This window comes from Gopherus evgoodei, chromosome 5 (genome assembly GCF_007399415.2).
Source record: "Gopherus evgoodei ecotype Sinaloan lineage chromosome 5, rGopEvg1_v1.p, whole genome shotgun sequence".
NCBI lineage: Eukaryota > Metazoa > Chordata > Testudines > Testudinidae > Gopherus > Gopherus evgoodei.
In genome coordinates, this window is record NC_044326.1 from 32070855 (window position 1) to 32097663 (window position 26809).

The 26809-nt window shown below is 40.8% G+C and overlaps 1 protein-coding gene across 12 annotated transcripts in view; it reads right to left on the reverse strand.

Annotated features, from left to right (window-relative positions):
- The window catches only part of LCORL (ligand dependent nuclear receptor corepressor like), a 182967-nt gene that overhangs the window by 42820 nt on the left and 113338 nt on the right, over window positions 1–26809 (reverse strand). For 10 of the 12 annotated variants that reach the window (XM_030565402.1, XM_030565399.1, XM_030565395.1 and 7 more), the window contains one exon: window positions 660–750. The exons of 1 other annotated variant lie outside the window; for it this stretch is intronic. In XM_030565402.1, coding sequence (XP_030421262.1) covers window positions 660–750 — 91 coding nt within the window. Of the gene's footprint in view, window positions 1–659; window positions 751–26809 lie in introns of those variants that run through there. One more of the 12 variants, XM_030565403.1, reaches the window with a different exon arrangement.

Genomic DNA, 26809 nt, shown 5'->3' on the forward strand with positions numbered 1-26809 from the left:
TGGCTAGTGGATGGGAGGATGCCAAAATTATAACAAAATCCAACAGAACAATGTACTTCACTATTTTTGTTTATGTTAATGTAATGGTAGCTTTCAGCACATGAAACAACATTTTTAGTTTTTAATGCTGAATGGACATATTTAGCAGTTTGCCATCACACACCACAGGCAAAACCATGATGTAAGTATAACAATTAGGAACTCTCTCATTAAGAAATATTGAAGATAATAGCTGTTTAACTTGTTCATGTTAACTGAAGGATTTTTTAAAATATAATCTGGATGTTATGTCTTTTGTGCAAAATGGAAGTTTCCTAAATAAAACCTTGAAGAATAAATTTACGTTTTCTTCTACTGTCCTACTCTTTTGTATTATGCAATTAAGTTTTCAGTTCATTTTTAGTAACATGAACTAAAGTTTGGTGATTGTTCTGATAACTTTTCTTTAACAGAAAGAAAAGAAAAAGACAATGAAACAAATGATATATACATAGACACACACTTATGAGTGAAACTCTTGAGGAAAGCAAAATATAAACAATTTGTGTGTCAATATATACTGTATAAGTATGTTAGAAAAAAAAATCTGCCTTCACAGAGAAGAGATTTTTTTCAGTGTTTCCTTTTACATATATGAAAAATATTTAAATGATGCTTACCCAGACAATGAATTTTCAGATGATAATGGATCATATGTTGACTCTTCCAGTCTTGAGCTTTTCTTTGTAGAGAGATCTAGCACTCCATCCCCTGTAATAAAATAATCATAATAATTACGAATTTAAGGATTTTATGTAATTCTGTTACTGAATTTTTATACACATGGCACAACTTTTTAATATATGACCTATGTTGTAATATTTCTGATATCTTGGTTCCATTAACAGTATGAAATATTGAGGAGTTAACTTTTTGCAAAATTCATTTGTAAAAGTTAAACAAGATTTTTTTTTAAAAAGATGAGTCAAAATAAAAAAGTGGGCTTATGGTCATACATAGGAATCAGGGGGCTTAAAAATAGATATTTATTAGATAAAATAGAATTTTCATTCTTTGTTTCTTCCACAGATATACTCTAAGATTATACTTGCCATTCCAAACAGACTGATAAGCCATTAGTAATAATGGTTTGATATGTGGGTCATAAATCTGAACATATGTAGTTCAAGATCAAGTTAATATTAATAAATAGCAGATCCATGATACACTAGTAATACAAAGATCCAAAATGATGATAATCAGAAAGATATATGTCAGAGAGGGCATCCGTGTGTTTGGTGGATGAGGTCAATGAAAGAACAGTTACTTATCCTACAGGAACTGTGGTTTTTCAAGATGTTGTAATCAGTGCAGATCCCACGGTATGTGTGCATGAGCCCTACGAATACCAACCCCAATTCTTTTAGCTAGCAGTGTTTATCAGAACTGCACATATTCCCACATGAAGGTGCCCAGGATGGGATGACGGCAACCCCCCCCCCCTCAATTCCCTTGCATTTCAAAGCCTGTGTTCACCAAGAACTCTTGAAATGGGGATGGAGGATGGGTTGTAGCAGCCACATTGACTACAACATCTTGAAGAGCCATTTACCATAGGGTAAGTAATAGTTTGTTATGCTTTGAGTAAGTGTCATTACAGACTGCACTGTAGGTGACCAGTTAGCAATATTCTCCTGAGATAGTGAGATTGAGGAGTTTCAGCTAACGAAACAGATAGATTGCAGTATCACTCTTCTGAACTTCGTATCTGCCCTGGCTGCCATGTCAAATGCATACTATTTAAGAAAGGTCAATGGGTTACTCCAGGTGGTTGCCTTGCAAATCTCTGAGACTGGTGCATTTCTGAAGCAGGTCAATTATGAGGTCTCCTGTACTACAGTGGAGTTGTGTCTGAATGTTTGGTGGGAAGAAGGAGGGCATCTAGTAACAGATGGAAATGCACTAATTCATTTGGAAAGTTTCTGTGAAGAGATCACCAGGTCCTACTCTACACCCAAAACAGCCACAAAGAGACAGTGACAGCCAAAAGGATTTAGTCTTGTCTAGCTAGTAAAGTAGAAGTTCTGGAGACATCCAAAGTGTGAAGTTTCTTTTCTCCTGCAGAAGAGAGAGGTTTTGGAAAGACGACCAGTACGGTAACTGACTGATTCAGTTGGTATTTTGAGATTACCTTGGGAATTAATTTAGGGTGTTGTCTCATTACTATATTGTCCCCAAAAAGTAGGTGGTCCAGCCATAAGGACTTGGATCTCACTGAGTTTGTGCCAACATGACAGCAACAAAGTAGAATGTTTTGACAGATAGAGGCTTGAAGGGAGTCACCAGGAGAACCACACTGAGGTCCCAAGAAGCAGTCTGGTCTCTAAATGAAGGGTAGGCATGAAGAATGTCCTTGATGAATCTTGACACTGCAGAATGTAAGAAAACTGAATGTAACTGAACTGGTGTATGATATGCTGATATTGCTAAGTGGACTCAGAGAGCTTAATGCAAGTCCTGATTGTTTCAAGAGCAGCATGTAGTCTAGGATCTTTGGAATCCGGGCTTCAACCAATTCAGGTTGTTTTGGGCTGCTCATATGGAAACCTCTTGCATTTGCAGAGCAGATATTGCTAGTGGAAACTTTCCTGATGTGCATAACAACTGCCTGGAGCATTCGCTGTCAGTAGTGCTCATCTGGCCAGCATCCAAGCAGTCAGGTGTAATGACTGCAAGTCTGGATGTTCAGGGATAGTGTGTTCACACAAACAGGAAAAATGAGTGGGAGATCGACTGGACATATGGAGTAGGTCTGGCAGCTAAAACTGTCCTGGCCAGTATGAGGAGATCATGATAGTAGTGGTCTTGTCCCATCTGACCTTTGATATTAGTATGGTAATCAAGAGGGTTAGCAATAAGGTGCAAAGGAGAGCTTGACACCAGCAGAGTAGAAAGACATCTGGTAAAGATCCTAGGCTCACACTGCCTTTATAGTAGAAGGTGTTGCATTTGACATTCTCTGCGGTGGCAAACTGGTCTTTGGTCAGAGTCCTTCACCACTGCTAGAATATCCTGTCTAGGATGAATTTCTAGTGACTACTGATGGTTGGTTATCACATCTCTGCTTAAGAAGTCTTCAAGGTAATTGCTGACCCCTGAAAAGTGCAGGGACAGTGTGGGCTCAGAGAGTTTACTCTGTGTTGGTGACACCATTCCCAGAACTTGATGGCTTCCAGGTAAAGTGGGATCTATCAAGTGCCTCCTTGTTTGTTGATATTGCGCATCACAGATGTACCGTCCCATCAGGATTTGCTCTACAGAATTCCATCGAACTGACAGGCATGCTATACAGGCCAATCTGATGGCCCTCAGCCATCACATGCAATTTCTTGGTTGCACAGGAAGGAGTTGAGAAACATACCATTTTCTCACATTCAGGTCATCAGGTGAGTTTGCACAGGATTTGGAGTGCTACAGTGGCCTATCTGTTCACATTGTTTTTGGCTGGGGAGTACACTGTTCTTTGATAGTGTAGTAATGGCCTCATGCAAAGTCTGGCAAGCAGCATCACGTATGCACACAACATATGACCTAGTAATCCCATGCAAGCATGAACCATCATAGGTAGTCTTGACTTTATTTCATGTATGACTTATCAAAGGGAACAGAATCTGTCCTCTGGCAGATATGAGCGTGCTGACAGAGTCAAGTAGGGTCTCCTATGAAGCCTATCATCTGGGATGGAGTGAGAGATGACTTTTTGTAGTTTACCATTAGGCCTGAGACAACAGGGTGAGGATTCAAGCTAGGGATATCTTGGTCATGTCATGGAGCTTGTCCTTGATCAGCCAGTTGTCCAGGTACAGGCAGATGTTTCCTTAGATGTGTCACTACCATTGTCAGGCACTCAGTGAATACTCTTGGAGCAGTGGAGAGTATGAAGGATAGCACCTTGTATTGGTAATGATTGAATCCTAATGTTAATTTGAGGTACTTCCCATGGGCAATATGCAAATTCATGTCCTGCAAGTTAAAAGCCATGAACCAGTCTTGATCTTGGTGCGACAGAATGACAGAAGCATGTGTTACCATCCTGAATCTGAGGCAACAAATATATTTGTTGAGACTCTTCAGTTCTAGAACAAGATGAAGGCCACCTTTCTTCTCTCGAATGAGTAAATACCACAAGTAGAAGCCTCGTTCCCAGTATCCTAAGGCACCTCTCCTGTGTCATCTAGACAGAGCAACGAGGCCATTTCTGTTTGTAAAAGGCTCTCACGAGAAAGGTCCCTGAAGATGGCTGGGGAAGGGGGTTGTGATGGAAAGGGAAAGAAACTGGATGGTATGACCACAGGTGACAATATCCAGCACCTACTTAGGGGTTCCAGGGCAGTAGGTCAACGTAAAATTGAACAGGGATAAGAACTGTGGGATATGCATGTTCACTGGCCCACTGGAACTGTTGTTGGTGCAGGGCCTTGGCCCTGCACAGGTGCTACAGGTTCTTGTGGTCTGTAAGCACTTGGACTAGATGATGGGCCCCTTCTAAGCAGTGCTGCCACATTCTGAAAGCAGCCTCAACTGCTTGGAGCATCTTGTCCAAGATCTCAGTTTCACTCGGCAGATGTAAACTTCCTTGAGTAGTAGTTGATGGGATTCAGGGTTTGCTTGAGTTTATGCCTTTGGAAGAGGAGTTACCGGATTGCTGTTTTACAGGTATCAGCTTTCACAATGAAAGCTTGTGCCATGTTGGAGTGGGCCAATACTGGAGTAGTGATGAAGGCAAGCTTCAATTGCGCAAATGTGTGCTGGGCTTCTGGCGACCAACAGAACTTGGCATTTTTTTGGAGTAGAGCAGTGAAGTTTATTTTGAAAAATTTGAAATGAACCTCCAGTAGAAGTCCACAAAGCCTAAAACACCTTATTGGTCATGAACATTACAGGGGCCTGACTAGTTGTGGACAGCCTGGACCTTACACAAATCCATCTTGATTCCTTCCAGGGACCAGATAAAACCCCCAAACTCAGTTGAGGTCTGATCAAATGCGCATGTCTCTCATTTAGCATAGAGACCATCTGCTGTAGTCTCTCCAGGACAATGGGGACATGAGTTGTGTGTTTGTCCAGATCATCTGAGAAGATTAAATATATCATCTAAGTACACTACCACAAACTGTTCCAGTAGGTCTCATAGCATATTGTTAATGAAGTGCTGGAATGTTACTAGGGCATTAGTCAGTTCAAATAGCATAACTAAATATTCAAAGTGGCCGTAGCAGATCCAAAAGGCAGTCCCCATCTCTGATACGGATGAGACTGTAAACTCCCCAGAAATCCAGTTTTGTGAATTTGCAGGAAGCCCCCACGCAGTCCAACAAATTGGCTATCAGGAGTAGCAGGTAACAGCTCCAAATTATCTGATTTATGGCTTGGTAATCAACACAGAGGTGGAAGCTGTCATTCTTTTTTACAAAAAGGACCAGGGCACTGGCTGGTGAAGTTGACTTGCAGATGAATCCCCAGGCCAGGTTCTCTTGGAGAATCTCACAATGCTGCCAGTTTAGGCAATGACACCGCATATATCCGCCCAAACAGCAGCTTTGCCCCTGGCTGAAATTCTGCCGGGCAGTCGCTGTCTGCCTCATGTAGGGGGAAGTTTTCTGCATTCTTCTTCTCAAAAGACGTCAGTGTATTCACGGTACTTGGGGGGAAGTTCCATAGTTCCTGCAGTGGGTGTTTCAATGTGGACAACTACACCTATTTGAGCCTTCTTGGGCGTTGGTGCAATGTCTGCATAGCCATGCTGTCAGCAGAATTCCAATGGGAAGATAACTTTCTGTTCTTATCAGTGAATGAGGGGGTCATGAAATGTCATGCCAAGGATCAGGGGGGAAAAATGCAGCGAATAAATCCCACCAAATTGTATTATTTCTCTGCCATCCAGGGGGACAGTCTCTTCCAAAACTCAATCTGAAGATAGTGGAGAGCTGTCAACAATTTCAATTGGTCGGGTATGGCCTTGCATAGCAGGGGAATCTAGAGGGCCTGAGCTGCAGCTTCAGCCATGAAATTGTCTGCTGCTCCTGAATCAATGAGGGTCTGTTGAAGGGGAATCTGTCAGGGATCCCATAGGATGTGAAGCTGAATACACAGCTGCAAATGAGAAGCCCATGGATGGGGCTCAGGATGCATATCAGTGAGGATTATGATATGGGGATATTCTCTTCTCTCAAGGTGCAGGCCAGTTCCCTCCACCAGACCCACATGCTCAGGATTTAGCTGATCACCATATTTGGGGTCAGGAAGGAATCTTCCTCCAGGGCAAATTGGCAGAGGCCCTGGGGCGGGTTTTGCCTTCCTCTGCAGCATGGGGCACGGGTCACTTGCTGGAGGATTCTCTGCACCTTGAAGTCTTTAAACCACAATCTGAAGACTTCAATAGCTCAATCATAGGTTAGGGGGTTGATACAGGAGTGGGTGGGATTCTGTGGCCTGCGTTGTGCAGGTCAGACTAGATGATCATAATGGCCCCTTCTGACCTTTAGGTCTATGATTAAGTGCGCTGCACAGTAGGTCACTGGGTCTTGCCCCCACTGGAGTCCCCTCAGGGTGACCTGCACTAGGTGCAGGTCATCGAAGATGGCTGACACTGATTGGAGAAAAGCATCCCAGTCCGACAGCACAGGGCTATAGCCTTCCAGAAAGAGGGATGGCCAGTCTAAAACATCTCATCAGCAGGTATGTATGACCTGGTCAGAGGTACAGATTTGGGTATGCATCAGAAACAGAAGGTGGCTCTGGTTCATGAAGTGCTGGAACTGCTGATGGTTCCCATCAAGCCACTGGAGCAAGGGTAGTGGAGCCCCCTGTTTAGGGCAAGGCACTGCATGCTGCATTCACCGCACAGTATTCTGAGTGCTGACCTGCCTCACTTGCAGCTGCCGGTTGTCCAAGGTCAGTGTGCAACTTGGGCCTGTAGTGCTTGATTATCCGTAAGGCTACATTTTAGTCACAGGTATTTTTAGTAAAAGTCACGGATACTTCATGGGAAGTAAACAAAAATTCACGGCCTGAATTTTACTATATGCCCCTAACTAAAACCTGAGCCGAGGGATCATGGGTGCTTTTGGAGGAGGGCTGAGGGTGCTGCAGGGTGGTGGCCCGGGACCTCTGCTGGTGCTGGGGGTGGAAGGGAAGGCAGGTGGCAGCACGTGGCCTGAGACCCCCGCTGGTGCTGGGAGGGAGAGAGAGGGGCCGGGTAGCAGCATGCGGCCCAGGATCCCTGCTGGTCTGGGAGAGGGAGAGTTGGTGGGGCTGACAGGCTCCCTACCCGGCATGTCCCTGCAGCTCCTAGGAGGAGGGGCGGCCAGGGGGGTTCCATGTGCTGCTCATGCCACAAGCGCTGACTATTCAGCTCCCATTGGCTGGGAACCGCAGCCAATGGGAACTGCAGGAGCAGCGCACGCGGACATGGGCAGCGCACAAAGCCCCCCTGGCTGCCCCTCCCACTAGAAGCTACAGGGACATGCCAGTGGGAGCCAGGGAGCCACCCTCTCCCAGGTAAGTGTCGCCATACACCCCAACCCCCTGCCCCAGCCCTGAGCCTCCTCCCACACATCCAAACTGCTGGTGCTGGCCCAGGGGCTGCCTGGCTAGGGCAGTCCCTGAGCCAGCACCAGCCGCTGAACAAATCATAGAGGTCACAGAATCTGTGACCTCAGTGACAGACACGCAGCTTTAATTATCTGCCTGGAGGTGGAAGGTCCATTCAGGCAAGTCCAATGCTTCTAGGGGCTGCAGTGGTGTTTCTGGGTCCATCCTTCTCACACCAGGCTCAGTCCCTCAGGGTAACTGTGATCTGAACAATCTGTTATGGCTGGGTCACAGGCAGTCAGAGTCCACAGTCACAAGACAGGAGTCAGCTAGGCCAGGATACTAGGAGGTCAGAAGCAGGAGACAACTGGAGGCCAGAACCACAAGTCAGGAACCAAAGTCAGGCCAGGTCAGGATACCAAGTGGACCAAGGCAGGAGACAAACTGGAGATCAGAAACACAAATCAGATGCCAGGAGTTATGCTGGGTTAGGATGCCAGGAAAATCAAGCCAGGGGAGCAGGAAGTACAAAGTACACGGTCCAGAACAGGGCAGAGCCCAGTTGTCCAGATAACTTCCTGTTCCTGCTGCTGGCTTAAGTAGGGCCTGCAGGCCAATCAGCTGCTCTAGCACTCCACCAATAAGACCACAGGGGCAGAGCTCAAACTGGGCCTAGGCTTCATAAGTCCCAAGTAAGTGAGCATCAGCAGGCTGCTAGGTGGAGGGTTGGAGTGTAGCTGTTCCTATAAATCCTGTGGACCCAGGTTTGAGACGTGTGGGTCATGACACACACACTGATTGCTTCCAGTGGACTTGTACCGAAGTAAGGGAAAGGTCAGCCTTTTTGAGAGAAACTAGTCCAAAATGGAAGGAATAACCAAAGACTGATATTCCCAGATGGAGAAACATTTCCACTTGGCTGAATAGGACTTTGAGTGGAGTTTCTTTCTACTGTTATTAAGGATGGTTTGTACAGCTTCTGAGCAGGAAAGTATTAGTGTTGATGCTCATCCAAAAAACAAGCTGTGAGATGAAATTCTCAGGACTGGAATGCTTGATCCTGCCTTTTGCCTGGGTCAAGAGATTTGAAAACTATTACATTCTGATCAGAGGATGGGATGACAGCTGTAGAAGGTTTGGTAACCAAAACTGTCTGGTCCAACAGGGGGCAATGAGGATGACATGTGCCCTATCTTGACAAATTTTCTTCATGACTCCAGGAAGGAGTGGTAAAGGAGGAAAGGCATAGTTCAGATAATTTGGTTAGAGAAAATGGAGGACATCACCTTGAGAATATAGCACTTGAACACCTCAGGAGCAATGTGTGTTGTATTTCTTGTTCGTTTGAGAGATGAACAGATCCCAGGTGGGAATCCCCCACTGAGCAAAAATGTTTATTACTGACTCACGCAATTCCCACTCATGATTAGATGGCCAAATGCCTACAGAGGGCATTCACCAGCACGTTCTGTGGCGCTGGAAGGTAAGGTGCCAAAAATGTGATTTAATTCTTGATACATCAACTCCATAGACTGAGTGCTTCTATGCAGAGGGGAACTGATCTCACATCTATGGGTTGTTGATGTAAAGGATGGTTGTCATATTGTCTGAAAACATGGTTGGACCATGTGAATTGTAGAAAAACTTTGCAAGTTTCTCAAACTACCTGGAACTCCAGAAGGCTGATGTGCAGACGGCTTCTTAAGGTGTCCAAATGCCCTGAGTCATATGGCTGGCCATGTGTGCTCCCTCCAGCCAAAGTGAGAAGCATCTATAAGAGGGATTTCACTTCCCGTCTGAGAATCTGCTCATGAGAATGGCATCACGAGGCTCTAGATCTCCTGCGTGGATTAACAGATTTCAAAAGAGGAGACAGTGGCTGTTGTAGTGGCTCAGATTCTCCCAAAGAAAGAAAGAGTCTGGATCCACCAGCAGTGCACACAGTTCCAATGGAGGAAAAAACACAACTGGAGGGGGAGACAGATTTCTATATAACGTAGCAAGGTGTAACTCATTTTATGTCTTAGCCATTTTGCTTGTGTCTCTATACGAGTGTGTAGGGACGAAATCGTTAGCGATTGGCCCATGCTTCCACATCTTCCTTTTTGATTTTCAGGTAATTAAAGAGCTACTAATAAAGCCATATTGGCCTTTTACTATTTCTTCCGATCTCTCCTTTGGGATAGTTTGAATTTGTGCCTTTAATATTGTTCTCAGTATGTTTATCCTTTAATCATACAGTGGCTAGGATGTGTCACAGAGTTCAGGCTGGGCCTAGCAATCCCTCATTTATGGATGCTGGCAGGATCTGCATGCTGATGAGATGTGAATACTTTGAGATTTTTTTGGATAGGATTGAAGTCTTGATTTCCAGTGTGTCTGCATTTAGTATGAGGAGCTCTGGAAACACCTTGAAATCATCCTACATTAGTATCGGTGCTGACGTGATCACCTTCTTGGGCAATGAGGAGCAAAGGTCTGTGGGTGGGTAACATCAGGCACTGATAGATTTGCATCTCTGTGTCCCGCTCCTCCTCAGACACCAACATCTGCAGTTTTGCCAGTGAGGCTAATACAGAGGAGGATCTTTTCTCTTGAGATGTAGGTAAGCAGCTCCTTGAGGCTTTGGAAGGAAGACAGCAGGTAATCCCAGAAGGCATCCCATATGAATCACAGGTGACTGATAAGTTGTTAACTGGACCAGTGCCAAAGTTGCAGTGGCTAAGCTCCAAAGAAGCTCTTCTGGTTTTCCAGCACTAATGCTCAGGGATCATATGGGACACTGCTTCCTACTCAATGCAGAGGATGTGTACCCTGACCACAATGGTGAGTATATCTTCTCCATAGGCACTGCCAACAGTACGGCACCATTGGTGCTTGGGTTTTTATTGGTATTGGTGGATATCTCAGTGCCAGTGACAGTTCCAGTATCCACAGTTGTTCCCCTGGTTGTGGGAACTGGTAGTGGGGTGACGAAGTCTGCTGCACCACAGTGTACTTCTTTTCACTTGTCTTAGGAGCCATACAAGTTTTGGAAGATTTATCCCATGACGGTTTACTCTCTCTCTTTCTCTGTCTCTATGTGAGAGTACACTGAGATCTTCCCAGAGCTCCTCCCCAGTGTTCTGGGCAGCGTCTTTCAATGGCTTGCTTTGACATTTCTGGCACCACCTTCAAGGTGGACAGCCTCAATGGTTCTGGTGTCATGGTCAGTGCCAATTTCTCTGCTGAAGTCTTGGAGTGCAATTGCCTGCTGGATGGACCACTGAGGATGCAGGTTTGACTGGTATGGTGGTTTTCGAGGCCAGATCTATTGGTTTCAATACCACTCTCAGATTGTTCTAAGAGATGGAGTCTGAGTCTTGCATTCCATGATTTTCAGGTTCTGGTGCAGAACGAAAGGCAAACTGAGCACCTACTTCAGATATGGGATTTGCCCAGATTAAAAAGGCATCTGCTGTGCCCATCTTAAAGCAGAATTAGTCCATCCCAGGATGAGAAAGGCTTAAAGCCTTTGGGTTTTGATTCCAGGATTTTGGGGTCCTTGTACAAAAGTGCCTTCCTGTGGGTGGGGAGTGGTTAAAGAATTTTGAATAGATTGAAAGATACTGTAAGAAGGTTGTTCTAAAGTTTTCCAGAAATTTAGGTGAAGGTTGCTGACAACTCTAGTGTGAGTTGAAAGGATACCGATAGGTTCCATTACTCTGCCAATGGCAGTAAAAGGAAACTGAGGGAGGGTCATAGCTGTCACACCCTTTATGCTTTAATGTGGGAGCAAAAGGCATTATAAGACACATGCACCACCCCAAATACACACTGCTAGCTAAAAGAATCTGGTCCTTGTACACATGCACATCTATAATAGGATCCACACCGACACAAAGGGACAACAGAATGATTTCTTTATTGGTCCTTCTCCAAATCTTCTCCGTTAAAAGTTTAACTGTATTGGTTGGATGGGTAAGGAGAAATCTGAATGTGATTGCATGACTATCATAGTAAAATGGATACCAAATATATACTCTACGTATCACAACTTGACTTTCAAAGTTCACTGGGCTATACACTTTGCATTTCTAAACAAAATATAAACGTCTAAAAATAAAATGTACAGTATATACTCGTTCATTAGCCCGTTCATTTATAAGCCAACCCCCTCAAAAGAGTTAGGTTAAAAACAGCAAAAACTGTATGACCCTTTCATAAGCTGACCCTATATTTTAGGCGTTGGCAAACTTTGGCCCCTGGGTGTCAGAGTAAGTCGCTGGAGGGTTGGGACATTTGTTCACTTGGAGCGTCAGCAGGTATGGAGCCCATCAGCTCTCTGCGGCCGCGGTTCACCACTCCCATTGGCTGAGAATGGCGAACCATGGCCACAAAGAGCTGAGGGGCTCCATGCACTTTCTGTAGCTCCCATTGGCTGGGAATGGCAAACGGCGGTCACAGGGAGCAGAGGGGCCCCATTCCTGCAGACGCTTCAGGTAAACAAAACGACAGTGTATCAGATATTTAATTCAATGATTCCATAGAGTTTAAAATCATCAAATTTTGGTGTAGACCCATTTATAAGCTGTTCCCCGCTCTTTGATGCATCACTTTTTTACCAAAAATATTCAGCTTATGAACGAGTATATATGGTAATAAGTAAACTACTTATAAATAAAACCACTCATAATAATTAAAATTAAATATGTTGGAGGGGTCACAACACTAAAGGAAAAAGTAAAACACTGACGGGGATTGGGATGGGTAAGAATGTATTCAGGGCCTACACCAACCAAGGGATTTAAAACACAATGTCAGGTAAATCTGTCAATTTGAAGGCAGCTAATGCAAAAAGCACAGGACAGACATAATGGGTAAAATCTGGGCTTCGTTAAAGTCAATGGCTAAAATCCCATCCTCAGGGTTATAGTTTGCTGTTGAAAATCTAAGTGAAAAACTAGAAAGAAAAAACCTGTATAGATTAGGAAAATCTAGAATTTTGGAATATGGAGGTTAAAAGTTGATAATTTCCTTAACATTTCTTCCTCTTTTTAAACTTTCACTCAGTCTTTTTCTCCAGCTTATAATGAACTACTTTAATTTATTTAATTTCATTTCTATCATAACTATTGCCTTCCCTTGCCTCCTTTCATTTAACCTTTGCTACCATTTTTTGTCTGAGCTATTTCTGCTCAGCTAGATTAATGCAGTGTTAAGTTTGCATGGTTAAACATTAAAAATATCAAGATGTACCAAAATTATGGCTGTACAAGCAACCTTAACTCCGTACTTTTTGCTTTATGACACTCAATCACATACCATTTGTAGTCTTTTATATTTAAACTTAATTTAGTGATTTTGTATTCAAACTGCAATAGGTTCAGCTCCTGTTGCTAGTTCAAACTTGACAAAATGATGTTTTTCTCAAATTTGGAGACTCCAGGAACATACAGAGAACAATGGTAGTGACACAATCACAAATATAAAGTCTTATCTGTACTACGAGTTTTATTAAAGCAAAAAGTAAAGTTACAATTATCGCTGCATATATAAATCCTACAAAAACCCATGCAATGATAATACTGAAGTCATACTCACATCCCCAAAAATGTTCTAAGGTCTCACGTATCTCTCAGCAAATGATCAGAAGAACATAAGAAAGGCCAAAAGATCCATCTAGGCCAGTATTCTGCCTTCAGACAGTAGCCAATGCCAGGTGTCCCAGAGGGAATGAACAGAACAGGCAATCATCAAGTGATTCATCCACTGTCGCCCATTCCCTGCTTCTGGCAAACAGAGGTTAAGGACGCCATCTCTGTCCATTCTGGCTAATAGCCCCGATAGACCTATCCGCCATGAACTTATCTAGTTCTTTTTTGAACCCTGTTATAGTCTTGGCTTTCACAACATCCTCTAGCAAGGAGTTCCACAGGTTGACTGTGCGTTGAGTGAAAAAATACTTCCTTTTGTTTTAAACCTGCTGCCTATTAATTTCATTTGGTGACCTCTAGTTCTTGTGTTATGAGGAGTAAATAACACTTCCTTATTTACTTTCTCCACAAGAGTCATGATTTTATAGACTTCTATCCTATCACCCATTAGTCATCTCTTTTCCAAGATTAAAAGTCCCAGTCTTATTAATTTCTCCTCATATGGCAGCTGTTCCATACCCCTAATAATTTTAGTTGCCTTTTCTGAACCTGTTCCAATTCCAATATATCTTTATCTATATCTATATCTTTCACACAATATTCAATGTGTGGGTATACCATGGATTTATATACAGGCAATATGATATTTTCTGTCTTATCTATTCCTTTCTTAATGATTCCCAACATTCTATTTGCTTTTTTGACTGTCGCTGCACATTTATTGGATGTTTTCAGAGAACTGTCCATAATGACTCCAAGATCTCTTTCTTGAGTGGTAACAGCTAATTTGGACCCCATTATTTAATATGCATAGTTGGGATTATGTTTTCCAATGTGCATTACTCTGCATTTATAAACATTGAATTTCATCTGCCATTTTGTTGCCCAGTTACCCAGTTTTGAGAGATCCTTTTGTAGCTCTTCGCAGTCTGCTTGGGATTAAACTATGTAGAGTAGATTTGTACCATCTGCAAATTTTGCCACTTCACTGTTTATCCACTTTTCCAGATCACTTCTGAATAGGCTGAATAGAACTGGTCCCAATACAGACCCCTGGGGGACACCACTATTTACCCCTCTCCATTCTGGAAACTGACCATTTATTCCTTCCTTTGTCTTTTATACTTAACCAGTTACCAATCCATGAGAGGACCTTCCCTCTGATCCCATGACAGCTTACTCTGCTAAAGAGCCTTTGATGAGGGACCTTGCCATAGGCTTTCTGAAAATCTAAGTACACTATATCCACTGGAACCCCCTTGTCCACATGCTTGTTGACCCCCTCAAAGAATTCTAGTAGATTGCTGGGACATGTATTTTCAACCAGTTTGCCCAGTACTGAAGTCAGGCTTAGCAGCCTGTAATTGCCAGGATCACCTCTAAGGCCCTTTTTAAAAATAGACATCACATTAGCTATCCTCCAGTCATCTGGCAGAAAAGCTGATTTAAATGCTAGGTTACAGAATACAGTTAATACTTCTGCAATTTCACATCCGAGTTCCTTCAGAACTCTTGGGTGAATACATTATGGTCCTGGTGACTTATTACTTTTCAGTTAATCAATTTGTTCCAAAACCTCCTCTACTGACACATCAATCTCGGACAGTTTTTCAGATTTGTCACCTAAAAAGAATGGCTCAGGTTTGGGAATATCCCTCACATCCTCGACCATGAAGACCAATACAAAGAGTTCATTTAGTTTCTATGTGATGACCTTATCGTCCTTGAGTGCTCCTTTAGCATTTTGATTGTCTAGTGGCACCATTGGTTGTTTAGCAGGCTTCCTGCTTCTAATGTACTTAAAACATTTTTTGTTATTACTCTTTGAGTCTTTGGCTAGCTGTTCTTCAAATTCTTTTGTGGCCTTCCTAATTATTTTTTACATTTCATTTGCCAGAGTGTATGCTCCTTTCTATTTTCCTTGCAAGGATTTAACTTCCACTGTTTAAAGGATGCCTCTTTGCCTCTCACTGCTTCTTTTACTTCGTTGTTTAGCTACGGTGGCTCTTTCTTGGTTTTCTATGTTTTTTAATTTGAGGTATACATTTAAGTTGAGTCTCTATTATGATGTCTATAAAAAGTTTCCATGCAGCTTGCAGGGATTTTACTTTTTGCACTATACCTTTAAATTTCTGTTTAACTAACTTCCTAATTTTTGTGTAATCCCCCTTTCTGAAATTAAATGCTACAGTGTTGGGCTGCTGTGGTGTTTTCCCCGCCACTGGGATGTTAAATTTAATTATATTATGGTCACTATTACCGAGTGGTCCAGCTATATTCACCTCTTGGACCAGTTCCTGTGCTCCACTTTGGACTAAATCAAGAATTGCCTCTCCTCTTCTGGGTTCCAGGACTAGCTGCTCCACGAAGCAGTCATTTAAGGTGTCAAGAAACTTTATCTTTGCAACCCGTCTTGAGGTGACATGTATCCAGTTGAAATCCTCCATTATTACTAAGGTTTTTTTTTTATTTTAATAGCCTCTCTAATCTCCCTGATCATTTCACATCACTATCACCATCCTGGTTAGGTGGTTGGTAATATATCCCTATTGCTATATTCTTCTTATTAGAGCATGAAACTACTATCCATAGCACTATCCATAGAGATTCTATGGTACAGTTTGATTCATTGAAGATTTTTACTTCATTTGATTCTATGCTTTCTTTCACATATAGTGCCATTCCCCCATCAGCATGACCTGTTCTGTCCTTCTGATACATTTTGTACTCTGGTATTACTCTTCCCCACTGATTATCATTCCGCCAAGTTTCTGTGATGCCTATTATATCAATATCTTCATTTAATAGGAGGCATTCTAGCTCACCCATCTTATCATTGAGACTTCTAGTATATAAGCATTTTAAAAACTTGTCACTTTTTAGTTGTCTGCCATTATATGATGTAACTGAATGGGACTTTTTTTCATTTGACTGTTTCTCATCAGATCCTAGGATCAAATAAAAAAAAAGTCCCATTCAATTACATCATCTAAGAGGGGTGGTTTCTTCTTGGGTTTCTTGTAGGACTTCCCTCTTTTATGCAACCAGTGAACCTCTTTCATATCGTTCTGATCATGCCTAAAACCTTATACATATGCATGACATTTTCAACCCTCTTTTCCTTATCTGTACTTCCACACCCCACGTTTATGACGTTGTTGTCTCAGTTCCCCATATACACAGTAGGATCTATGTACAACATGTATCCATGGTAACCTGTGGTCAGAACAGAACTTTCCGTGATGTTACAATCAGGTGTTTTGGGGTCTATTACAGTCTATTTTTCTGTAACAATCTTTCCAGTAATCTTGTAATCTAGTGTTATGCCTAGGTCACCTACCTGTGTCAAACGTTCTAAAGTCGACAGCCTAGTATGGCTAAGCTAAAATCCTAGAGACCTCAGCCTATAGGCCTTGCATTACAGCCATGCTTTACTTATATACCTAATACACACTCATCATTCCTAAATATTTGTCCATCTTGTACTTCTATAATCCTACAATTTAAATCTATTTAGGATACATTGATTATGTATGAAATATAGGACTGTCGATTAATCGCAGTTATCTCACATGATTGACTGAAAAATGTAATCACGATTAATCACAGTTTTAATCTCACTGTTAAACAGTAGAATACCAACTGAAATTCATTAAATATTTTGAATGCTTTTCTACATTTTCATATATATTGAATTCTGTGTTGTAATTGAAATCAAAGTGTGTATTATTTTTATTATAAATAATTGTACTCTACAAATTATAAACAAAAATAGTATTTTTCAGCTCACCTCATACAAGTACTGTAGTGCAATCTTTTTGTATTGACAGTGCAACTTACAAATCTAATTTTTTTGTTACACAACTGCACTCAAAAACAAAATAATGTCGTTTCAGAGCCTACAAGTCCACTCAGTCCTACTTCTTTTTCAGCCAATTGCTATGAGAAACAAGGAGATAATGCTGCCCTCTTATTTACAATGTCACCAGAAAGTGAGAACAGGCATTTGGCATGGCACTTCTGTAGCCCGCATTGCAAGGTATTTACGTTCCAGATATGCTAAACATTCGTATACCCCTTTATGCTTTGGCCACCATTCCAGAGGATATGCTGCCATGTTGATGATATTCGTTAAAAAAATAATGCATTCATTAAATTTGTGACTGAACTCTGGGGGGAGGGGGGGCAGAGGAGGGAGGAGAGACAGAAAGAATTATATGTCCTCTGCTCTGTTTTACCCGCATTCTGCTATATATTTCATGTTATAGCGGCCTCGGATGATGACCCAGCACATGTTGTTCATGTTAAGAACACTTTCACTGAAGATCTGACAAAATGCAAAGAATATACCAATGTAAGATTTCTAAAAATAGCTACAGAACTCAACCCACGGTTTAAGAATCTGAAGTGCCTTCCAAAAATCTGAGAGGGATGAGGTGTAGAGCATGCTTTCAGACGTCTTAAAAGTGCAACACTCCAATGAGGAAACTACAGACCCTGAACCACCAAAGAAAGAAAATCAACCGTCCACTGGTGGCATCTTATTCAGCTAATGAAAATGAATGTGTGTCAGTACGCACTGCTTTGGATCGTTATCGAGCAGAACACATCATCAGGATGGACACATGTCCCCTGGAATGGTGGCTGAATCATGAAGGCATGTAAAAATCTTGCGACACCAGCTACGCCAGTGCCGTGAGAATGTCTGCTCTCACTTTCAGGTGACATTGCATACAAGAAGCGGGCAGCATTATCTCCTGCAAATGTAAATAAACTTGTTTGTCTGAGTGACTGGCTGAACAAGAAATAGGACTGAGTAGACTTGCAAGTTCTAAAATTTTACGTTGTTTTATTTTTGAATGCAGGGTTTTTGTACATAATTCTACATTTGTAAGTTCAACTTTCACGATAAAGAGATTTCACTACAGTACTTGTATTAGGTGAATTGAAATATACTATTTCTTTTGTTTTTACAGTGCAAATATTTGTAATAAATAAATATAAAGTGAACACTGTACACTTTGTATTGTGTTGTAATTGAAATCAATATATTTAAAAATGTAGAAAACATTCACAAATATTTAAATAAATGGTATTCTATTATTTAACAGTGTGATTAATCGTGATTAACCTTTTAAATCACTTGACAAACCTAATGAAATAGCATCTGGAGTTGACCGTAACACTACATAACACAATGACAAATAGATGATAAAATGAACTAATTGGCTACAGATGTCTAAAATAACACAATACACTCTTGTCTACAGCCTTAGACACACGTGCAAAACATTCTGCCTGAATTTTGAAGTATATGGCTTCTCCGAAAGTGAGAGGTTAAAAATTTGTGGCAGGAGTAATCTGCTTTGTCTCAATTGCTAGACCACGTATAGAATGAACCAGAGTTTAATACAGTACCCACCAGGATGGTTTTTGCCCCTTTGGGCCAAATTTCTTTTACCATTTTGAGAAAGAAAGAGCCATGGTGGAGTGAGGAAAAAGGAGGGAGTGGAAAAGGAAAGCACTGTGGTATTTTCTTTGATGCCAGCCCCAATACATGGCAAATACTCTATTGATATTTGTAAAGATGACATCATATCCTTTTAAATCTCTCCTTAAGTGATTTATTTGAAGAGCTGGTCAGAAATTTTCTGAAGGAATGCTTTTCTGCCGGAAAATGCTGTTGAAATTGCAATGTGCCACAGAAACATGGTAGTTTTAATGACACAATGACAGAAACCAAGCAGGGTTCTACTGGATACCTTCCTGATTCCTGGCCAGCTTGCCTGCCCAGGCTCCTAGCTCCTTGCCAACCTGTCAGATGGGCTGCCTTTGGGCAAGGGCTCCCAGGCTCTCCAGCAGCACACCAAGTGGACCTTCCCTGGAGCTGATAAGGTCCCTGTCTCCTCTGCCCACATAGCAGATTGTTCAGTTGGAAGTTCTGAAGCTTCATGTTTTGTTCTATTTCAGAATTATTATTTTTTTAAATTTTTCACAGAATGGAAATTCTAATTTTCAGCCAGTTCTATTCACTTGCTATTGTACCTACAAATCTCTTCTAGCATCTCTTGGGAGCTCTCCTGAGCAGGGACTATTTGTTACATGTCTGTATGGTGATTAGCACAATGGAGCCATGCTCCTTAATTGGGGCTCCTAGGCAACACCACAATACAAATAAATAATAATAAAGATGACTAATAAGAGAATATTGGGCCAAGTCACTGAAAAAGTATCTACCTAGTAACCCAAAGGATTCTGGCACCTGGAGCAAACCTTAAGATGTTAAGTATGCACTGGAGATATGCAGAGGTTCATGATTACTAAGCATAGCAGAAGAGACAGAAATAGAAAGTACCAGAGGGGTAGCCGTGTTAGTTTGGATCTGTAAAAGTGGACCCAGGGAACTACTGTGAGATAGGCTATAAGAGGACAAGAACCCCATTTTCTAGAGGAAGAAAGCTCTGCTGAAGAACTTGAAATACAGTACATTTACAACACAAGACAAGACAAGAACTTGAAATACCTAGCCAGATAACATTGTCTTTTTAGACAATGCACCAAGACCACTTCTGTTTCATGTGGAAAAGAACTCTCAAGTGGTTGACATTCTGAATGGAAAAAGAGAGATTCTAACAGGGTTCAGAAGACCTAGGGTTTGGAAAAAGACAAGAGTATGGGAAACATTTACTTATATCTTCAAAGAGAACTACCCTGAATTAAACAGTCATCAAGACGGAATCACTGGAATTTCCAAGCTTCTGGAGATGGGATTGGAATAACATGCGGCCGATGACAGGCTAAAGTAGGGGTGTGAGGGAAAGAGCCTAGGACTGGAAACACGGCCTTCTGAAGCAAAACTACTGTGTACAGTTGTTAGTTGAGTGGCTGAGCTGAGTGGCTGTCAAAGCACAGATACATATCCTGTAAGTTTGTGAATAAAAAAAAAAGAGTTCCCTGAGATGACAGGGATATATGATTAAACGGGTCAACTCAGTCTTGAGCCTCAGTGGTAACAGAACAATTTAAGACAAAGGCTAAGATCAGTTGGTTCTGTTCTTCCTCTAGCAAGTTTATTCATTGCTAAGTAAACAAATAGGTCACCAGAATAGCTATGAGGACTGAAGTCACTGTCATATGGAAAGATGATAGAATGTCTTTTACACACTCTCTTTAATGGGATATTGAAGAGAGTTAAAAAAACAATTTTGAAGAAGAAAAAAGTGCAGAAAAAGCAGCAGCCCTAATATAGAATGGTCTGGTAAGTTAGAAATAGTCAAAAGGATTTCTTGTGCACTGTGGTCCCTGCTTCTGGAAGATGGCCCTCTGGCTTTGTAGAAGTAACATTAATTGTTTTGGTGAAGGAAGGAAGGAGTACATGAAAGTAGGACCAGGGCAGATAATGAAGACTCGAAAGTTGAAATTAAAAGCCTTATTTTTCTCGTTCCTAAAGCATGGACATTTTAATTTTAAGCTAGTTCATTAAGTGTCTGACCCAGAAGCTCCCAAAGATGCCCCCTACAGAGTAATGAAGAATTGCTATTTGGCAGAAAGTTCTTCAGACCAGGATTTGAGAAAGAACTAATGGTAATTTAGGTACGAGTGATCACAACTTGATTACATTTCTAATGTGAAAACAGAATAAAGCCTAAACCAGTGATATATATATATTTGGTGCTTTAAAAGGGTCAGTTTCACACAGTTGAAAACAATTACAAGTCAAATTAGATGCAAGGAAGAATTTAATCAGAAAAATGTGAATGATAATTGGGAATTGTTTAAGAATGCTTTACTAGTTGCCCAAAAAAGTCACAATCAGAAGGCCATATTGATTTAAAAACAATTTGGTTTGGAGGGGAAGTGAAGGCAGTTCTAAAAAAAATTAAAAATTATAAATAGATGAGAAGGAAAATTAACAGTAACAAATACAAATCAGAAGCTAGGAATTATATAAAAATGGTAAGGAAAGAAAAGAGACACAAGTAGAAATCTATGGCTAGCTGGATTAAGTACAATAAGGAGTTTTTAAAGTTAATTAGGAACAAATGGAATCCTAACAATGGTATTAAGAACATAACAACAATCATACTGGGTCAGACCAAAGGTTCATCTAGCCCAGTATACTTTCTTCTGACAGTGGCCAATGCCAAGTGCTTTAGAAGGAACTAACTGAACAGGTAATCATCAAGTAATCTATCCCATGTCACCAATTCCCAGCTTCTGGCAAACAGAGGCTAAGGACACCATCCCTGCCCATCCTGTCTAATAGCCACTGAGGGATCTATCCTCCATGAATTTATGTATTTCTTTTTTTAACCCGTTTTACCCATCTTGGCCTTCACAACATCCTTTGACAAAGAGTTCCACATGTTGACTGTGCGTTGTGTGAAGAAATACTTCCTTTTATTTTAAACCTGCTACCTATTAATTTCATTTGGTGACCTCTCTTATCCCGTGACAGCTTACTTTGCTTAAGATCCTTTGGTGAGGGACCTTATAAAGGCTTTCCAAAAATGTAAGTACACTATATGTACTGGATCCCCCTTCTCCACATGCTTGTTGACCCCCTCAAAGAATACTAGCAGATATTTGTAAAATAAAATCATGCCTTGCCAATGATGACTCTTCCCCAACAAATTGTGTTCATCTATATGGGTGATAATTCTCTTCTTTACCATAGTTTCAACCAATTTGCCTGATACTGAATTTAGGCATACCTGCCTATAATTACTGGGATCACCTCTGGAGCCTTTTTTAAAAACTGGCATCACATTAGCTATTTTCTAGTCATCTAGTTGAGAAGCTGGTTTAAATGATAGGTTACAGACTACAGTTAAGAATCCTGTGGCACCTTATAGACTAACAGACGTTTTGGAGCATGAGCTTTCGTGGGTGAATACCCACTTCGTCAGATGCATGACATGCATCTGACGAAGTGGGTATTCACCCATGAAAGCTCATGCTCCAAAACGTCTGTTAGTCTATACGGTGCCACAGGATTCTATGCTGCTTTTGCAGATCCAGACTAACACGGCTACCCCTCTGATACTAGACTACAGTTAATACTTCTGCAATTTCACATTTGAGTTTCTTCAGAACTTTTGGGTGAATACCATCTGGTCTTGGTAACTTATTACTGTTTAGTTTATCAATTTGTTCCCAAATCTCCGCTAATGACACCTCAATCTGGGACAGTTCCTCAGATTTGTCACCTAAAAATCTCCCTCACTTTCTCAGCCGTGAAGACCAATACAAAAAATTCATTTAGTTTCTCCGCAATGGTCTTATTGTCCTTGAATGCTCCTTTAGCATCTTGATTGTCCAGTGGCCCCACTGGTTGTTTAGCAGGCTTCCTACTTTTGATATACTTAAAGTGTTTTTTCTATTACTTTTTGAGTCTTCTGCTAGCTGTTCTTCAAATTCAAATTTTTTTTTGGCGTTCACTTGCCAGAGTTTATGCTCTATTCTTTTTTCCTCAACAGGAATTATTGTCCACTTTTTAAAGGATGCCTTTTTGCCTCTAACCACTTCTTTTAAATTGTTGTTTAGCTATGGTGGCACTTTTTTAATCATCTGTATTTTGGGGGGGGGGGGTATACATTTCAGTTGAGTCGCTATTATGGAGTCTTAAAAAATTTCCCATGCAACTTGCAGGGATTTCACTTTTGGCACTGTACCTTTTGATTTCTGTTTAACTAACTTCATCATTTTTATGTAATTTCCCTTTCTGAAATTAAATGTTACCATGGTGACCAGCTATATTCACCTCTTTGACCAGATGCTGTGCTCCACTGAGGACTAACTCAAGAATTGTCTCTCCTTTTCTCGGTTCCAGGACTAGCTTCTCCAAGAAGCAGTCATTTAAGGTGTCAAGAAACTATCTGTGCATCCCATCCTGAGGAGACATGTACCCAGTCAATATTTAGATAGTTGAAATACCTCATAATTTTTTTTTTTAAATTGTATAGCCTTTCTACTCTCCCTGAGCATTTCTCAGTCACTATCAGCATCCTTGATCAGGTGGTCAGTCGTATATCCCTACTGCTATATTCTTATTATTCGAGCATGGAATTACTATCCATAGATAGATAGTATGGTACAGTTTGGTTCATTTTAAGATTTTTATTTCATTAGACTCTACGCTTTCTTTCACATATAGCACCACGCCTACACCAGCACTACCTCTTCTGTCGTTACAATATATTTTGTGTATTTTTCGATATATTGGTCCATTACTAGATGGAAATGGTAGAATTATCGATAATAATGCAGATAACACTCTTTCCATTCCCTAGTATCTTAGGAGAATGTTCAACAGCAGCTACTAAAGTTGGACAGTTTTAAAACAGCAAGTCTGGATAATAGGCAATAAAGAGTTTCAAAAGGACTGGCTAAGGAGCTTGCTGAACCAATAATGTTGATTTTCAATAAGACTTGGAAAACTAGGGAAGTTTCAGAAAACTGGAAGAAAGCTAATGTTGTGCCACATATTTTAAAAGGGTAAAGAGGATGACTCGGGTGATTAGGGGCCTGCCTATCTGAGAGTCATCATGGGCAAGATGATGGAGCAACTGATACAGGACTTGATTAATAAAGTATTAAAGGAGGTAATATAATTAATGCCAATCAAAATGGGTTTATGGAAAATAGATCCTGTCAAACTAACCTGTTATTTTCTTCATGAGATTATGAGTTTGGTTGATAAAGTTCGTAGTGTTAATGTAACATACTCACACTTCCGTAAGGTGGTTAACTTAGTACAGCATGACATTTTGATTAAAAACTAGAAAGATATAAAATTAACCCAATACACTATAAATGGATTAAAAGCTGTTTAACTGACAGGTCTCAAAATGTAACTGTAAATGGGGAATCATCACTGAGTTGGTGTGTTTCCGGCAGGGTCCCTCAGAGATTGGTTCTTAGTCCTACACTATTTAACATTTTTAACAATCGGGGAAAAAATATAAAATCATCACTGATAAAGTTTGCAGATGACAGAAAAATTTGGGGGGGGCAGCGGTGAACAACAAAGAGTATAGGTCACTAGTACTGCGCAATATAGACCACTTGGTAAAGTAGGTGCAAGGCAAATAGTACATTTTAATGTATCTGAATGTAAACATACACATTAGAGAAAAGAATGTAAGCCATACTTACAGGATGGAGGACTCTATCCTGGGAAAAAGCGACTCAAAAAAATTTGGGCATCATGCCAGATGATCAGTTGCACATGAGCTTCCAGTGCAATGCTGTGGCCAAAGAGGGCTAATGCAATCCTGGGTTGCATAAACAGGAGAATCTCAAGTAAGGCTACGTCTACACTACAGCATAAAATCGAAATAACTAAAACTGGTTTTATAAAACCAATATTATCAAATCGATTTTATGCGGCCACACTAGGGCACATTAATTCGGTGGTGTGCGTCCATGGTCCGAGGCTAGCGTCAATTTCTGGAGCAGTGCACTGTGGGTAGCTACTGTAAAATGATGAGGCCAATAACTTCAATTTCCGTCCACACTAACCCTAAATCGATATAGTAATATCGATTTTAGCGTTACTCCTCTCGTTGGGGAGGAGTACAGAAATCGATTTTAAGAGCCCTTAAAATCGATTTTAAGTGCATTGTAGTGTGGACGGGTACAGCGTTAAATCGATTTAACGCTGTTTAAATCGATTTAACTGCGTAGTGTGGACCAGGCCTAAGAGTAGAGACATTATTTCACCTAAGTATTTGGCACTAGTGCGACTGCTGCTGGAGTACTGTGTCCAGTTCTGGTGTCCACTATTCAAGATGGAAGTTGATAAATTGAAGATGATTCAGAGAAGAGCCATGAGAATGATTAAAGGATTAGAAAACATGCCTTATACTGATAGATACAAGGAGCTCAATCTATTTAGCTTAACAAAAAAAGACAGTTAAGGGGTGACCTGATTACAGTATGTATATGAGGAATAAGTATGTAATAATGGGCTCTTCAATTTCACAGAGAAAGATATAAAATGATCCTATGGCTGGAATTTGAAGCGAGACAAAGCTAGAAATAAGGCACAAATTTTTAAATGAGGATAAATAAACCACTGGAAAAATTTACCAAAGGTTGTGGTGGATTCTCTATCAGTGTCAATTTTAAATCAAGAGTGGATGTTTCCTAAAAGATATGCTCTATGAATTATTTTGGGGGAGTAGCATAGCCTATTATTATACAAGAGGTCAGATTAGATGATCACACTGGTTCCCTTCCAGCTTTAGAATCTATGGATTTAAGAACGCTGCAGGCCACAGTTAGCAGAGCCAGGGATTTAACCAAAAGGAGGTCCTCATTCAAATACTTTGAAAATATATCAAAGTAGATGGTCTTCATAGGCAGAAGGTATAAAGAACAGGATGCCAAAGGTTCAAAGGGCAGCTCAATCAACACAGATGAGCTCCCCATCCGACAGTGGATGAGTCCATTATCAGCATCTTGGCAGATAGACTTATATTCTCTAACCTTAACCTTTACAGACTGTATTCTTGGTCTAACTATATACTTTACTTGTTCAGTACACACAGTAAATAGAGATAACAATGAGCAATATAAAAAGAAAAAAAATCAATACTGCATCTCTATGCCTTATACTGTGGACATGCAGAGAGAGGAGCAAATTCTGGAGGAAAGTTAAACTGTTTCCAAGTGGTCCTGAAGACTACCAGAATTCCCAGTTCACAGGCTTTTTCTTTTCGTTGATTTTGTCATCAGTGAACATTTTTTGCCACTGAGCTAAGAGATGCTTGATGCAGTAGGACAATCTCTGCAATCTCAAAGGGATGGATTAATGTCCTGGATGCATGGATATTTCTGGAAAATCTAAATAATAATTTAAGGGAAAAACTCAGGATCTTTTATAAGTCAATAAGAGTAATAACTCTATATATAGTTTAAATCATGGCTTAATTTAGCTATAGCTAGCACTTGTATCTCTCTGTTTTTCAAGCAGAGCATGACTATAATGAAACTGACTTCTAGAAGTAATGGGTTTGGCAAAATAATAGCAGACCAGTGTTTTGGAAATAGTAAATCTCAATGTTGACTTTTGGGAAGAAATTGGATAGAACACAGAGTACTATCTTCTGTTGATGGAATGTAAAGTATTGTTATAAAATAACAGTTCTGCAAGTTTGGGCATCACTCTGACAGAAACAAAAGGCATGAGAAAGGCCACTCTGAAGAACAGGAAGTAGAATACCACCTCTTGGAATGGTTCAATTTTTTTTTTGGTTAAAGAATAGAGTACCAGATTGAGCATCTATATGAGAAATATCTTAATTTCTGGAGGTTTCAATAACATTCATGTCTTCTAAAAATCTCTTGACATGTGAGCAAACTGCAAAGTCTGGAGCTATCTGAATTCAGCATAATACACAAGGGTGAAATTACTGAATTAGTGGACATCCAAACTCCAGACCATATTGTAAAAGTAAAATCTGCACAAATGCTTAAGATGCTGTAGACATCATGCATTAGGTTATGATGTTTATTAATGGTGTTAGCCTTTGTCATTGTGATGTTTAATGCTGCTGGATTTGGAGGAAGCATTAAGACCAGAGAAAAGGTCATAG